General features: G+C 45.5%; 1 protein-coding gene across 5 annotated transcripts in view; it reads left to right on the forward strand.

The window, feature by feature from the left end:
• Nucleotides 1–13,938, forward strand: part of casz1 (castor zinc finger 1) — a 74,923-nt gene extending 60,985 nt beyond the window's left edge. For 3 of the 5 annotated variants that reach the window (XM_047330997.1, XM_035645003.2, XM_047330996.1), the window contains exons 9-19: nt 3,004–3,136; nt 3,544–3,607; nt 4,595–4,758; nt 5,035–5,157; nt 5,271–5,591; nt 5,705–5,903; nt 6,684–6,855; nt 8,399–8,547; nt 9,476–9,701; nt 10,558–10,914; nt 11,665–13,938. In XM_047330997.1, the coding sequence (XP_047186953.1) occupies nt 3,004–3,136; nt 3,544–3,607; nt 4,595–4,758; nt 5,035–5,157; nt 5,271–5,591; nt 5,705–5,903; nt 6,684–6,855; nt 8,399–8,547; nt 9,476–9,701; nt 10,558–10,914; nt 11,665–12,929 (3,173 nt within the window). In that variant the 3' untranslated portion in view covers nt 12,930–13,938. The remainder of the gene's footprint in view (nt 1–3,003; nt 3,137–3,543; nt 3,608–4,594; nt 4,759–5,034; nt 5,158–5,270; nt 5,592–5,704; nt 5,904–6,683; nt 6,856–8,398; nt 8,548–9,475; nt 9,702–10,557; nt 10,915–11,664) is intronic. The other 2 variants (XM_047330998.1, XM_047330999.1) reach the window with 1 other exon arrangement.
• The last annotated feature ends 1,713 nt before the right edge of the window (nt 13,939–15,651 follow it).

Raw genomic sequence — 15,651 nt, forward strand, 5'->3', positions numbered from 1 at the left:
TGCACTCAGAGGTCACTTCTATCACTATCCCACACTGGAGAGAAGGGCAGAAAAACTGCCGCTTTCTGGCTTAAAGGGACATACCGGAGGCATGGTCCTCTGCTCTGGGCTTGTTATTGTGTTGATCGTTTGTCAGATACCAACAATCCATTTGGAGATAAATGCGCTGACAGGGGAGAGTAGAGCCTGTAAAAGTCTCTTATGATGTTCGGAGTGGGGGCTCCTGGGGCTTGTGTCGAACATGTTTCCTCATCATTGGTCTCTTATCTATGTCTGCGCCCGTTCCAAGCAAATGGAGGTGGAATGAAATTAAGCCCAGAAATTGCGAGAACAAAAAAAAACGTTGTCGTTTTTTTTCTCTCCGTATCCTCTATGCAAACTGATAAAAAGAAAAACTGAAATCGCTCAGGCAGAAATGACTCAATGCACCAGAGCAGAAAAGAAGTCTCTCTTTTTTTTTCACTGATACAAGAACTAAGACACACTTGCATGCATCAGCAAAGGCACACTTTTTGAATTTCTAGAAACCCTCTGTTCCCAGAAAAACAATGTCAATATCTGTTTAGCATACACAAAACTATCATAATTCTTGGAGGTAATTGCCTTGTCTCCGTTTATCATATTGCTCCAAACAAAGCGGCTGAAAATGAAGTTAAGGTATCAAATTGACAACGCACTGCAGAGCACAGCCTTGCATTCAAGTAAGCAGGGAGGCCTCCTGTGTTGAGCCTGAGCAGGTGGGGTGCGGATTGTGAATGGGCCTGTGAGGGGGAGCATCTCCGGATGTTGGGACGGGGAAGGATTACAATTCCTGGTGGTGTTCCTGGAGCAGGACAGGCCCTGGGAGAGAGCTGGGGCAGCTGCTCCGGGGAGCCAAGCTGAGCCCAGGCTGTCACGATGAGCTCCACCTCTGGGCCTCCAGCAGTTAGTCTGAACACTGGGAAGGCCCCCACTGAGGGTGGGGCCTCCACAGATGGTGCATTCACCACCCCTCTCGCTGGCTCGCCGAACGGCTGCAGCTCAGCTCATGCTGCTGCATCGCAAAGCTGGTTTTAAAATAAGCTCCCCTGCCTCATTCACATCTCTTATTATAAAAGTTCCGCGCAGATACAGGATGGAGGGGTAGCTGCGGTCTGGTTTCTCATATTTGTCTTGTAAAATGTGTGAACAGGACATTTGGGGCTAAAATGAGGAGGAAGTGGTTTGTGCTTCTCTGTCAAAAAGATGTGAGAAGAGTCACGGTGTTTATTCCTTTTCAATGCGGTTATGAAACTTCACCTCTGTTGTGAATTGCCTGTTTTTCCTATTTCTGCTTTCAGTAATTTCTCTGTATTTCTTTTTTTTTATTATTAATGTTCCGCTCTAATTTACCCCTAAGTGTTTTTTCCCAGAGATTCAAGCATCTGAAGGGTTTACTAATTAGATACACAGTACAAATGATCTTTCACAAGCTCTGTATCTTATCCGGAGTAATTACATGCTGGTACATTATTCCTGGATAATTTCCAGAAAGAAGCTGCTTTGAGTCAAACTCATTTGTTCTCCCGCTTTGGGAAGTGGATGGAAGAAAAAAAAATTATCGCCACGATGTGCAACAGAATTAACGACCTTTGCACTGTTAGTGGAGATTGTGATATAGTGATGTTAGTGCATTTCTCTGCCCGGTGATCATGTGTAGATCACATAGCGAGTGGCTGCCCCTCACATGACGTGCTCTCATTTGGTCTGAGAGTTGATGTAATTGTTAATGACAAGGCAGGGTTTGTGTGGCTAGTTAATTTTGGGTGTACTCTTATCAAGTCGGGGCCGTACGGAGACTTGGTAAGCATTCAGTGACCTCAAACCAGATGCAAAATTGTTTGACTGCTGTTTTTCCTTTGGCCCCACCCCGGCCCCACCCCCAGCTGCCTCCAACCTCAGCCATTGTCAAACTGAACTGACACTGACAGTGATACCTCCCCATCTCCGAGCTTTCAGCTGACAGGGCCCAAGACTGGCTTTTCCACTCCTATTCTGCCTGATATGTCTCTGGGTCATCTTGTAGCAGCGGGGGGGCGGGGGGCTCTGGTCGGTCCCCCCCCCACCCCCGTACGGACTGGTCTTGTTTTCTCCCCAGCAAGAAAAGGGAGAAGGGCGTCACCAGGCTGAGGGCCAAGGGCACACACTTGGTTGCCCATGACCTTGCCTGTCACAATCCCTCAGCACCAGTCCCGATTCTTCAACAACTGATCCCTCACCAAACCAATCAGAGCCGCTGGTGCTCGCCAGTCTTACAGTGAGGCCACGCCGGGACCCTAAAAATAATCCCTTAAATATAAAACAGCACTTATTGCCCACCAAAAGCCAAGCTTTTTCTGTGTAGCCCCGGGACAAATTAATATTTCAGTCCCTTGTGGATCGGGGGGCGGGACGGTGGGGGCGTCAGACTCCAACTTACTCTCAGCATTCTTACCCCTCATCACTCGCTTATTTATTTGATTTCAGCCCTCCTGTCCTCAGTCACAACATCCACTGAATACGTATTTGGAGGCGAATGTGAAAGAGGGGTCACGCTATTTGAACCAATCTGATTGGCTGTCAGCTCCAATCTGACCGACATAGCACCCCTGCTCCTCGTGGGTACGCTCGGTGGCATTGGCTGCCGTCCGTTGTCAGGCCAACGACGAGCCTGTGAAGGTGGGGAGGGAGGGGGGGTGGCCAATCTGAGACTGCCACTTTCCCTCAGCATTAGCATCTCACTTAATGACCAGTTAAGAGGCAGCCTGGCAAATGAGTTGTGACAAGTGCTGCAGAAAAAGGAGTCTTTTTCCCTCATATCTCCCGCCTCTCAATCACCATTTAAAGGGCTTGACGGCCTGACATAATTCCGCAATAATTATCACTCGGAGTATTCTTTTCGGGCCAGGACAGGAGTCAGATTGGATCTTGTCACGGGGTAATAATGCTGACCAACAATAACTTAGTTGTCTCGTCTCTCCTCTGCGTCTCTGGCTTGATCCTCAGGGAATGGGCAGCCGGCCTCAGCCAGCCAGTTCAATCTGGTTCGAGTGAAGCAGGAGCCCGTGGACGGCCACTCTGGGGCCTCGCAGGACTCGGCGCAGGAGCACAGTCTGGACCTGAGCAAGAAAGACCACAGGTACATGGATAGATGACACGCAGCCAGTTAATGTTATGTGGAGAATGTAAATTCATTTAATATATTCACAAAATAAATCAACGACAAAGTAAGGTTCCTCTGATTGATCGATGATTTCTACATTCTTGGCAGCTGGAGCCAGGCTTATATCCATAATTATATATCAAAAAATGTGTGCAAACAATTACAAAATCCTCAACATATTTCTCCAATTTTTTTGCGTAAGAAGGGTGTTTACATAAACCTTCAACTCCAATCCCCCCCCCCCCAACTCACTGTAGATCTTATTTCTTAAGAAGACAGCATTTTTCTTCTTCATTATACGGGCACACCTTGTGTGATAAATAGTAATATTTACTGTTCTCATGCAAATCTTGACTAAACATTGTTCATTTTCCTTGTTCCAGTAATGAATCAAACGGACACCCTGTACCAGGGAATACATCTCTTTTATCCTCGCTTATGAATAAGGTAAGATCCATCCATCAAACGCCTTTCATCCCAAGACAAATTAGCGGGACACGGAGGGGCCTGTTTGTTTTTTAATGTTTCACCGCTAATAAGATGAGTTTGTATCATTTAAATTTTCCAGCCATTTTTCATACGGTGTAATTTTCACTGCACCTCTCACAAATTAATATAATGAAGCAGTAGCTGGGTGCCACGCCAGATATATAGAGATGTTTGTTTTTTGATGAGCTGTTTTGAACTCGCCTTCCATTTTTTCTCTCCCCCTTTATACTTTTTCTTCCCCCGTCTCACTCTGCATTTATTTATAGAGTTGCTAAATTATTTGATTAAAAAGTCAGGGAGGAGAAGAAAAAAAAACAGGAAGGCACTTTTTTTTTTTAGCAAGTCTAAATGTTAGTGTATGGAAATTTAAATGCATATTTTTATGATGTGAAGCGTCTTAATTATTTTAATGTCTATGCAATTAAAGAAGGCAATAATTGGACTTACACATGACAGATCGGCCCTGTTCCCATTCAGGCTTTCCTTTCACACACATACACACACACTCGCACACACACACACACACACACGCACACACACACACAGTCTTCCCTAACCCCTCCCTGGGAGAGGTCAACTTCAGGGTTGCGTTCATTGAACCCAGACAGTGGAGGAGCTCGAAGACCTGTTGTACAAAAGCTCCTCGTGTCGTGTCGGCTTTTAGTTCAGCGTGATTCAAGCCACCACATCACATAAAGGGGTGCAACAGTTGCTCCCAGAGGACACTTGGCAAACACGCTTGGCCTGCACTCAAGCATAAGCCTGGATGTTTGTAAATCTGGCTTTGCTGGGGGGGGGGGGGGGGGGGGGGGGGTTGTGTTTTTTTTGCTTTGCCAAATCATTTGTGTGTTAACTCTCACACTCGCAAGTGCCCAGCATACATATGTTGAGCTAACCCAGCGGCTGCTGCCTCTTCTTTTGTGTGTGTGCTGTGTGTTATTGCAGATGTCACAGGTGAACCCCGCCCTCTTCCACGCCATGAACCTGAAGACGGAGCCGGAGCCGGGGCAGGGCAGCGACACCTCGGAGGCGGCTCAGTACCTGAACAGAGTGCTGAAGAGGCCCCTGCTAGAAAAACACACCGAGATCTGGAGGACGTACCTCCGCAGGTATAAAAACATGCAGGACGTGCACAGTCACAAGACTGGATTCTCTCTATTCATTTTGATAGTGAGAAAACAGAGAGCGTTTTCTGTGTGTACCATTCCTCTCGCGGTGCATCACTGGAAACCCCCTGAAACACAAAGATATGCAGGAATTTGAAATGACTTGGACGTGCGATCATTTACTGTCAGAAGAGAAGTTTAACCAGTTTTCCTCTAGCTATTTGCTGTTCAACCGAGAAGGCAGCACATTGACAGTCTTTATTATCTGCCTCTGTCAAGGTTTGACACGGATGACTTCTGTGAGGCTCAGTGCGACTTCCTTCAGAAGGTGCACTTTCACTGCCTGGTGGAAGACTGCGGTGCTCTCTTCAGCACTGTGGATGGGGCCATAAAACATGCTAAGTGAGTGTCACACTGGTTCACGATCAGAAAAAAAAGACCCTTAGGTTTTCTACATTTTTTAGTCTTCGGCTTTGTTGATCAACATGAAAACGAGCTTCCGCCTTGTTGTTCAGCTTCCACCTCCGAGCCACCTTGAAAGTGAAGTCGGAGCCTCAGTTCGGTGAGGGCAGGGACTCCGGAGAGGGAGCCTCTCTCCAGCCCGCTGCGCCGGTGTCCATGGCCAACAATCCCTCCATGGATGTGGCACACCTCACCTCCTCTGGTGGCTACAGCTCTCCCCCGTCCTCGCTGCTTGCCTGGAAGCAGCTGACCGGCAGCATCCCCCAGATGCCGGCGTCGATGCCCAGCCTGCCATCCAACTCCCCTCTGGCCACCACCTCTTTAGAGAACGCAAAGCCACAAGTCAAACCGGGTTTCCTGCAGTTCCAGGAGAAGTACGTTTTTGTGTGCGTCATTGCGCGAGAGGACAGATTACAGTGTGTTGCATTTCCTGTTTTTTTTCCCCAGTTGTGATTAAACTGTATTTTGCATTTTTTCACTCATCCAGCGATCCGTGTTTGGCTACTGACTGTAAGTACTCCAACAAGTTCCACTTCCACTGCCTGTTTGGGAATTGCAAGTACGTGTGCAAGACCTCCGGCAAGGCCGAGTCCCACTGTCTGGACCACATCAACCCCAGCAACAACCTGGTCAACGTCCGCGATCAGTTTTCCTACTACTCTCTCCAGTGTCTCTGTCCCAACCAGGTGAGTGCTGACTTGATAAGTCAGCCGGCAGCTGAATCACCTACTGTCATCTCCCAGAATTTCTAAGCATGAAGTATGCTATCTATTAGACCAGTATTTGAGGTTATTTGACTCAAGGCTTTCACAACCGCCGCTCCCCGTCTTCCATCTCTGCCGAAAAAGACAGTCGACTCACCCCAGTAATGCCTGTTTATATGTCAATGATGTCATTTTGACTGCCGCATTCTCCTTTCAGAAAAGGCCAATTTAGCTGATATTACCCAATAAATCATTGTCACTTGCACAGTAAACAAGGCTGTCTGGAATAGGGCAAAAATCAGGGGAATGCCTCGCAAATGAAACCTAAATGGCAGCCCCTGCCTGCTCTCATGAGCCCGTATTTGGAAAACCGTTTAAATGAATTCATTAATGTGTCGAAAATCACCCCTCTCACAAAAAGTGCCCCCTCCTCCTCCTCCTCCTCCTCCTCCTCCTCCTCCTCCTCCCCCCTTTAGTCTCCGTCTCCTGAACTGAGCAGATCTTATTTGGCCCGGTCCTTTGGGATCTGGGCCTCACAAGCAGATGGTGCTGCACAGACACGTTAGAAAGGAAGCCTGGAATAAAAATAAGTAATCGTACTTCGAAGTGTGTGATGTTCCAAATGACCAGAGGGGAAAACACTGTGAGGCGTCGATAGCGTTTCTAGAGAAAAAATGTGTGTAGCATCCACTTCAACTTTGCACTTATTAATCCTCTTTACGTTTGACTCATGAAATTGTGAATTACGTGTCTCCGCTGCAGCACTGCGAGTTCAGAATGAGGGGCCACTATCACTGTCTGCGGCCTGGCTGCTTCTTTGTCACCAACATCACCACCAAGCTACCGTGGCACGTCAAGAAGCACGAGAAGGCAGAGCGCCGCGCCGCCAACGGTTTCAAATATTTCACCAAGAGGGAGGAGTGTGGCAGGCTGGGTAAGAAAGAAAAAAACAAAACTCTGAAGTACAATTTTTTTTCCCCGTCATGTCGGCATCACAAACACGCATCAAGTAGAGATGTGTGGATTGAAAGTTTTGAATTGGGGAAAAAACAAGTAGATTGATTCTTGGTTGGCTGCTGCAGGAGGATATTCCCTGTGTTTACAAAGGGAGAGAAACACTGTCGGCAAACAGTGTCGTGCTATTCGAGGTGGTTTAAGAGGCATGAAACAGTTTTGCATATTCACAATGACACCTCAAGTCCCAAAGGTAGTCCTGCCTGTACTATATGAGCAGTAACGTCAATGGGGGGGGGCGCAATCACAACCAGGTTGTTTTCTTCCTACTTTTGCCCCTGTCAGAAATGAGCAATTAGGTTTGTGTTTGTTAATTATCTGGCTTGTCTGGTTTGGCCTGTCGTGTGTTCTGAAGCTGCGCCTCACGGCCGCCGCCGCTGCCATTGCGCAGAAATGAATTAAAAGTGATCTGTTTTTTTCAGGCGGTTACACAAGCTTTTCAGAACGCACACACAAAGCAAACAAAAACAAGGCCCGAAACAGCTGTTTTTGGTCCCCAGCCTGATCTGCCAACTGCATTGTTTGGGCTGTGGCGGGGAAATAAAAACTGAAAGGATTACCATCGCTAGCACTCCACTCATAAAGAATTGATGGGTCGCCAGTATCCATGGCAGCGACATTAAACTGAACACAGCCGATGATGTTACCTGGTTTGTGGCTCACAAAAGGCCCTTCGTGTCATGGGGTTTACTGTTATTTGCTCAAATTTAGGCGTTTAAAACATTGTGTGTACAAGAGCTTCTTTATGACACAGACATGTTGTGCTCCTACACCGGGCGCCATGGTTACTGACATGCTAGCACCTGCCCGGCATGTTACTCTTTCAATTATTTCTGCCTGCTTTTATATAATGGTATTTGATTAACAGCCACAAAACAGAACATTCATTTAATTTGAAATCATAAAGCAATTAGAGCCGGAGCGGTTAAAACATGAGAAAAGAGCAGAAGAACATCGCGGTGCGATGGAGAACAAAAGGAAAAATGACAATGGAGATACTTTGAAAAATGAATTTAATATGGTAATAATTGTATATTTACTTTGGTTTGCAGGGGTGTGTGCATTATTGGCCCACAGAAAATGAGAATTTATTTATGTAAATTCCTAATTGAATAAAGCATGTCAGTGTAATAAAAGAGCTCCACAGGTTTAGTGAACAGAAGCCTTGACTTGCTCAGTGTGACACCGGAGTGATCTAATATTCCTCCTACACGTGCACTCCGAAACACTTTGAAACCCGATCCCTCTTTTGTCACGGCTACAGTATATCATGAAATTAAAAAAAAACTAAAAATATTTCACTCCGTGTTTGATCTAATCAGAACGCCGTCACCCTGACAATATTGCATCTACCGCCCTCGCTCGCTCTCAGATGCCTCACAATGAGCCAAAGACAAATTAATCTGCGAATGGAGACTTTACAACTGTTACAGTTTTTCTTTTCTGGTTTTTTTCTTCTGCAGGTTGTAAGTATAACCAAGTCAACAGTCATTTCCACTGCATCCGCGAGGGCTGTCAGTTCTCCTTCCTGCTCAAGCACCAGATGACCTCACATGCACGCAAGCACATGAGGCGGATGCTGGGGAAGAACTTCGACAGAGTCCCGTCCCAGGTACACACACACACACACACACACACACACACACACACACACATACACACACAGTGGCATAAAACACATGCCATTGTCAAAAGGTTAATTATCTGGAAATATGGGCTGAACACCTCTGACTGCAAGAAGGTGTTGAAAAGTCTATTGAGGCGTATTCCCGCAAAACCTTCCGCACCCTTTACCTTAGAGATTAAAATAGGGAATGTACTCTTTGCCTTTTAACTCGTGTATGCAATTATGTATTGTAGACACTTAGATCCCCTTTTCCTAGAAATGAAGCAAATATATTTCATTTTTTCCATTCAAGTTTTTCACCAAAAAGGGGCAAAAAAACTAGAAGTTTTAAAAATGAAAAGATGTTTGTCGTTTTCCTGTTGATTTTTTGTTTATTGATTCATTTTTTATTTCTTTAAATCAGATTTACACTCTTTTAAAGTCAAGCTAAAAAATAATGAGATCTATCTATTATTCAGTAGCGTCCAAAGTCTGCATGACAGTTTGGTGTTTGTTTTTTTTCATTCATTTGATTTATTTTTTTTACTATTGCTCTTCTTGTTCTATGAGTCAGATCCGGGGGAAAGAGCTCTGCTCATATCCTGCCATAGCAGTCGGCGACAAATAACTCATGACATTCTTTTGATGAAACTTTTCACACTGGAATGTTCTTGATATCCTAACTCAACCTATGCCGAACGGCATGTTCCCTACGTAGTTTTAAATATGTGGATCATCTGGTTCTGTTTGTTCCTTTTCTCCCTCATTTCAAAGTCTTTGTGTGGTGACAGAAGTGCAGAGTTTCATTCTTTCAAAATACGTTTGACGTTATTAGAAATACTTGATTGTAAGCCAAGAGCCAACACCTTCTATAATGACATGTTATAGCCAACGGTTGTTTTTTTTTCAACTTATGATTATTTGTTGTCTCCAGGTGATGCCACTGGGTCAGAGGGCAGATGAGATGAGTATGATGTCCGGGTCCATGGGGACCCAGCATGGTATCTCATCCAGCTTCTCCTCCAATGTCATGGACGAGACTGACGATTACATGGACTACATGGGGGGAGGAGGCAGCCCCCTGGGCCTCTCCTCCGAGTCCTCCAACCAGGACCGGAGCTGCACCAGCACACCAGTGGGCCACGACGGCTCCCCAGCAGGTGAGACTTTGTAAAGAAACAACAACACACCCGACAGGTGTCCAAGTGGCAGCATGTAGAGCTTTAATGTAAAAGGTGAACAGTGCAGTAAGTTGTCTTCTCTTACACTCAGCACTGTGCATGAAGCTTCGCTCAGTTCACACACATTTGCCCGGAGAAACCAGCATCTTGTCATTTCACGCAGTCTTCAGCCTTTTTATGATTTAGTAGTTTAACTTAAATCAATAACATCGGTCACTTTATGTAAGGTTGATGACAGTGCTGTATTGTTCTGATTGGTGGACAAAGTCTTTTGCAGCTTGTGTGGTCAACCTCCTAAAACATCCATTTTGTACATCAGTGGTTTGAGTTATTGCACTGTATGAAGCTTATTACATTTCCCTTTGGCCAGAGATCATCCCCGTGGCTTTGTGTCCACTTTAGCACTTTTAGAGGGGTTGAATTGTGGGAGAAGGGAAACAGAAAAAAAAGGAGAAACAGCGTCTTCTTCTACAAACTTTCTGAAAAATGGTTTCTCCTCTGCTTTAAAAAAAAAAAAAATCTAAGTCTGAGCCTGAGCCTGCCTGTGAATTTCACATTCCTCCATGTGCTGCCACTACACTCATCGTTGTTGATTTGGCTGGTGTTTGGGTTACTTGTCTTGAACGGGCCTCATTTTGTATCATTCTCTTATCTTTTATCTTTCCCTTTTTACCTCCCATCCCTCTGTGTGTGTGTGTGTGTGTGTGTGTGTGTGTGTGTGTGTGTGTGTGTGTGTGTGTGTGCCATTTGGCCCTTGTTTTTGTGTGTGTGTGTGTGTGTGTGTTTTCCCCCTCCTGTCTGTCCTTCACTCTCTCTGGTCAACCTGTCTCTCCAGGACAAGGCTGCCCTGCCACCACTTCTGCTCCTACCACCCCCGCTGACACTAGCGCTACCCAAAATGCACCTCCTTATTCCCCTCCTCCTCCTCCACCACCACCACCGCCTCCTCTCTCCGCTCCTCAGCCTGGTTTCCACTCGCAGGCCCCATCCCTCTCTCCCGCTCTCCTCCGACCTCCTCTCCCCTCACTCCCATACCTCCTCTCTCCATCCTGTCTGTCATACTCTCTGCTCAGCGCCTCTCTGGGAGCCACTCGGAGTGTTGTCATGCCAACCAACACACCAGCTTTCAGCCCCATCATTGCCACTCCGTCTCCGGTTAAAAATGACGTCCCTATAGTACAGGATGCTGCAGGTACTTATCCCCGGCGCAAGCCAACACTGCAGCTGTCATTGAATTGAGTCCTGTGCAGCATTTAACTGTGTGATCCGGCCGTTCGCCGCTGTGTTGTTACGGAAAGACCCGAAAGTTAAAAGGCGCTGTCCAGCATGCCAAAAACAATGTTTTTGTAGAAATGATGAAAGGTGCATGTTTACTGAGTTGGTACAGTTACAGAACAAATGTGTATAATTACTCAACTTCACTCCGCGTATTACTAGGATTTTCGAGACAGAGCAGTAAATTTGGCACATGTAGTACGGAGCCTGGGCCTTGTTTAGCTTCCATTAACAAGGCTGCATCAGCAGCATTTTAATCACGCTCTAAGTTTTATCGAGGCCCACTGCTTCCTGTCTTGCAGAACAGGGATCACATCATTAGCAGTGACCGCAGGGTGTTGCAAAAGGTGGGTGTCCCTCATAAAACAACATGGAGATAAGAGGGTCGGTTAAGACCCACAGCTCCGCCTCTGTTTGGAGGCTGGAGACACCCAGTAAAAGTGTCATGTTCCAAAGTCAATCTATCATTTTCCCTCTCCTTTAATCATTCTGGGAATTAGGAATAAAAAAACAAGTGTCGCTCTCTGTGCTTACTCAGCTGTGAAGCACTTCTGGCTGAGTAAGGTCGCGTATTAGAAGAGGGTCTCGCGGTGTCATTTGCTTGCAGTTTGTGGGTTTTACTCTGCAAACTGATTGTTCTTTAATGTGCTCCCCTCCTTCCTTCCAGGCAATACCATCTCCATTCCCACGGCCGCCGGTGCAAAAAAGCGCTTCTGGATCATTGAGGACATGTCACCATTTGGCAAGCGCCGCAAGACCGCATCGTCACGCAAGATGCTGGATGAGGGGATGATGCTGGAGGGCTTCCGCCGCTACGACCTCTACGAGAACTGCAAGGACACAAGTTGCCAGTTTTCCCTGAAGGTGACCCACTACCACTGCACACGCGAGAACTGTGGCTACAAGTTCTGCGGCCGCACCCACATGTACAAGCATGCCCAGCACCACGACCGCGTGGACAACCTGGTCCTGGACGACTTCAAGCGCTTCAAATCCTCACTCAGCTGCAACTTCCCTGACTGCCAGTTTTCAGGCAACAGCACCCACTTCCACTGCCTCCGCTGCGGCTTCCGCTGCACCGACAGCACCAAGGTGACGGCCCACCGCAAGCACCACGGCAAGCAAGACGTGATCAGCGCCGCCGGCTTCTGCCAGTTCAGCTCCAGTGTTGATTGTGAGGTTCCCGACTGCAAATATAAGCTGAAATGCTCACACTTCCACTGCACCTTCCCCGAGTGTAAGCACACAGTGGTGGGCATGTCCCAGATGGACTCCCACAAGAGAAAGCATGAGAAGCAGGAGCGGGGCGAGCTGTCGTCTGTCTCACCCAAACAGGAAAACGCTCACCACCTGGGAGGAAGTATGGTGGCAATCCCTCCAGTCTCCATGGCTCTTTCTACTTCCTCACCCGGTGGCCTCCACGGCTTCTCCCACCACATTAACAGCAGTGCTCCCTCCATGCTCTACCCAATTGGTGAGATGGGGTCTGACTATAACCACCCGTTCCTGCCATCCGCCATTAGCCTGGACGGCTCGCTCAACCTGGGCACAGACACCAGAAGCTCCCTGTTCTTCCTGAAGAACGCCGCCGGTCTGGGTCTCAGCGACTCCCTGGACCTCAGCAAGAAGATTCACCACAACGCCGTGCGATCTGGCCACAACCCCACGCCCCCGCAAGGTCTGCCGGCGGCGCAGGACGACACCACGGAAACGTCCGGAGACGCCGAAGACGACCTGTCGCCAGAGGCGCACGCAGAGGAGGAGGAAGAGGAGGAGGAGGAGGAGGAGGAGGAAGAGGAGGAGCTCAACACTGATTCGAATGATGATTCGATGCTGGAGCCCGATGGCGAGAAGGACAATGATGAAGGTTTCGATGCTTCCGTTAACCACACTGATACTTCCCAACTGGAAAAGCAAGACACTGACCCATGAAAAAAAAATTAAATAAAATAACAGTGACTGTAAGAACTGAAGAAAAACTCTGTGTACTATGAACAAACAAAAATGAAAGTGGCCTCATTTATCATGTTTAGAGACTTCAGATGACAACTAAAAACAACAACAGCGTGGAGAAAATGACGGCCCACAATGATTTATTATGATGTTTACAAGATGACCAACATTATTAATTCAATTATGCATTAAAAAAATATGAACGGAGACACACAAAATTAGGCCCTGTTTTACACACGGGGCAGCAATGTAAAGCATTTTACTACACATCAGTCTTTTTGTGTGCGTGCATGTTTGACTTTAATTTATTTTTTTTTTCACTTTTTTGTGTGTGAAAAAAAAAACGTTAGAAAAACAAAAACAAATCTCTCTATATAACTATATATGTAAGTGTGTGTGTGTGTGTGTGTGTGTGTGTGTGTGTGTGTGTGTGTGCGTGTGAACGATGATATACAAAAGGAAATTGCTGGCACAGGTGACATGAAATTGCAGGGACGTGGATACATAGAAAAAAGGGACGTGAATCACTAAAGGGGAAACAGGATTCGTTTCAAACAACTTTTTTTCTGTATTAATATATTATTATTATTATTATTATTATTATTATTATTATTATTAGAGAAAGAGAGGAGGGGAAGACACTTTGCTTCTTCCCATCTCTCTCAGGTGATTTTTCTTTGTTCTCAATGACATGTGGAATTGACCAGTAACCGCTTCCTCGGTCTCAGCTGCAGTCGGGCGTCCAGCGGGTCGCCGGTCTCAACAGTTCTCTCGACATTCTGCTAGAAATGTTCTGCTGGCACCAAAATCCAAGCTCAGCCCCTGTAATCTTCACCCTCCCCCCGTGGAGGAATCGAGTTTGTGTGTGGATAGTGCACTTTTCTATTAGCTGACCACGATGATACCGATGATGATGATGATGATGATGATGATGATGATTCATAACTCATAAGCATATTTAAAAAAAATATTTTTGTTACCATTTGCATCTTTGCATTACAGTGTCATTTTGTTGTGTTGTTAGTCGGAAGCATATCGATCTGTTGGCAAGGCGAGGTCGTGATTAACGGCGGAGCAAGTGGGGCGGGGGGGGGGGGGACGGGTGGTCGGGGGTGGATTCTGACTGACCAGAGGAAACATGAGTCACTCAGATGCAGTGAGGGGGGAGGGGGGGTTCAGAGGAAGCGTCAGGTAGTGTGTTTCATGTTGAAAATGTACAGACCGAAAAATGTCTCAAAGGCATTTTGTTTTTTCCATTCACTATGGCTGTGGTTGAGCTCCTGTTGTAACAGTTTTTATTTAATATTTATGTGACCTTCCAATGAGAAATTTCTAGGGTGTTATTGCACTTTTTAGGTTCATTTTTACCGTCTAAAAAAAAATTTGAGATATATCTTTTAACAGGGAATTTGCTTTAAAGATGTTTGTTTTAGTTCACTTTTTTTTTGCTTTAATGCACAAATAGATGTTAGTGTGACAAAGAACTGTTGTTCTGTGATTTATTTAAAGACTGGGTTTTATTTTGCATCTGTGATTGGACAGTTTGACAAAAAAAAAAAAAAAGTGAAAAGGAAAAGGGTACACCCAAAAACATAGTGTCCTGGTGAGAAACAATAATATGAACTGTGATTTAAATTAATTCTTAAGAAGTTCATGGCAATGCTATCTTACTGTAATACTAAATTATAAATCTGTCAAAGCCACCCTCTGGTTTACATTGAGCAAATATGTACGGCCGAGGAGTGGACACACTGATCAGGAATTACCGCCCGAGCTTGGCATTGGAAATAACTGATCATTATTTAGGGAATAACAATGTGTGTAGATGATATTCCTCCAGATATTGTTTTGAGACTAGAAAAAAAAAAGGTTGTACAGTATTTTCCTCTGTAAAAAAATAACTATATATGAACAAAATGCTCTTTGATGAACAGATTCATTTAAAAAGAAAACCGTTAAAAAGGAGAAGTGAATAATAAAAAGTTAAAAATTCAAATAGCCTCATTTTAGTTTGCTTGTGTGCGTGACCTTCTTTTTTAATTACCCCAGATTTTTGGAAGAAGTTGTTGATGCTATGACATTGGCAGATTCCATAATGATATTTGCAGTATATTTTTTTCTTTTTCTTTTTTCTAAACTATGTCAGAAGCTCAAACTTAAATACACTGATTTGAATTCATTCATCGATGTTTCTGTTTTATTTAATGACTCGTTTCATTCACTGTCATTTTTTCTGTGTGCGTTTTTGTTATTTTTTTGCCCCTCATTAATTGAAACTTATATATTATATTTGCATTGCTGTGGGCACGGCTTGTTCACAGACTGAACTGTCTCGAGGGGCTCCATTCGTTACTACATTCGTTTTTGTTTTCTCATCATTTGCTGAGATAACTGCAGGGGCTGGGAGACATTGTGCACTTGAATTTAGTTGATGTATGCGTGTGCATGTGTGTGTGTAAGAGAGAGAGAGAGACGGTGTAAAATAGCAGGATTTGTAAAAAGCTGAAAAATAAAGAAACTATCCTAAATATAAAAATACACATGTAGTGCTTCAGTCAGGATATTGTGGGTCACGTCTGGGGGGGGAAAGAGCTGCAGGAGGGCAAAAGGTCACAGCGGCAGTCTCAGTTGTCTTCTTTTTTTTTCTATCTGTAGGTGACACTACTGAAGTGTGTGCGTGCGTGTGCGTGAGAGAGAGAGA

The sequence above is a fragment of the Scophthalmus maximus genome, chromosome 3 (assembly GCF_022379125.1).
Source record: "Scophthalmus maximus strain ysfricsl-2021 chromosome 3, ASM2237912v1, whole genome shotgun sequence".
Taxonomy (NCBI): domain Eukaryota; kingdom Metazoa; phylum Chordata; class Actinopteri; order Pleuronectiformes; family Scophthalmidae; genus Scophthalmus; species Scophthalmus maximus.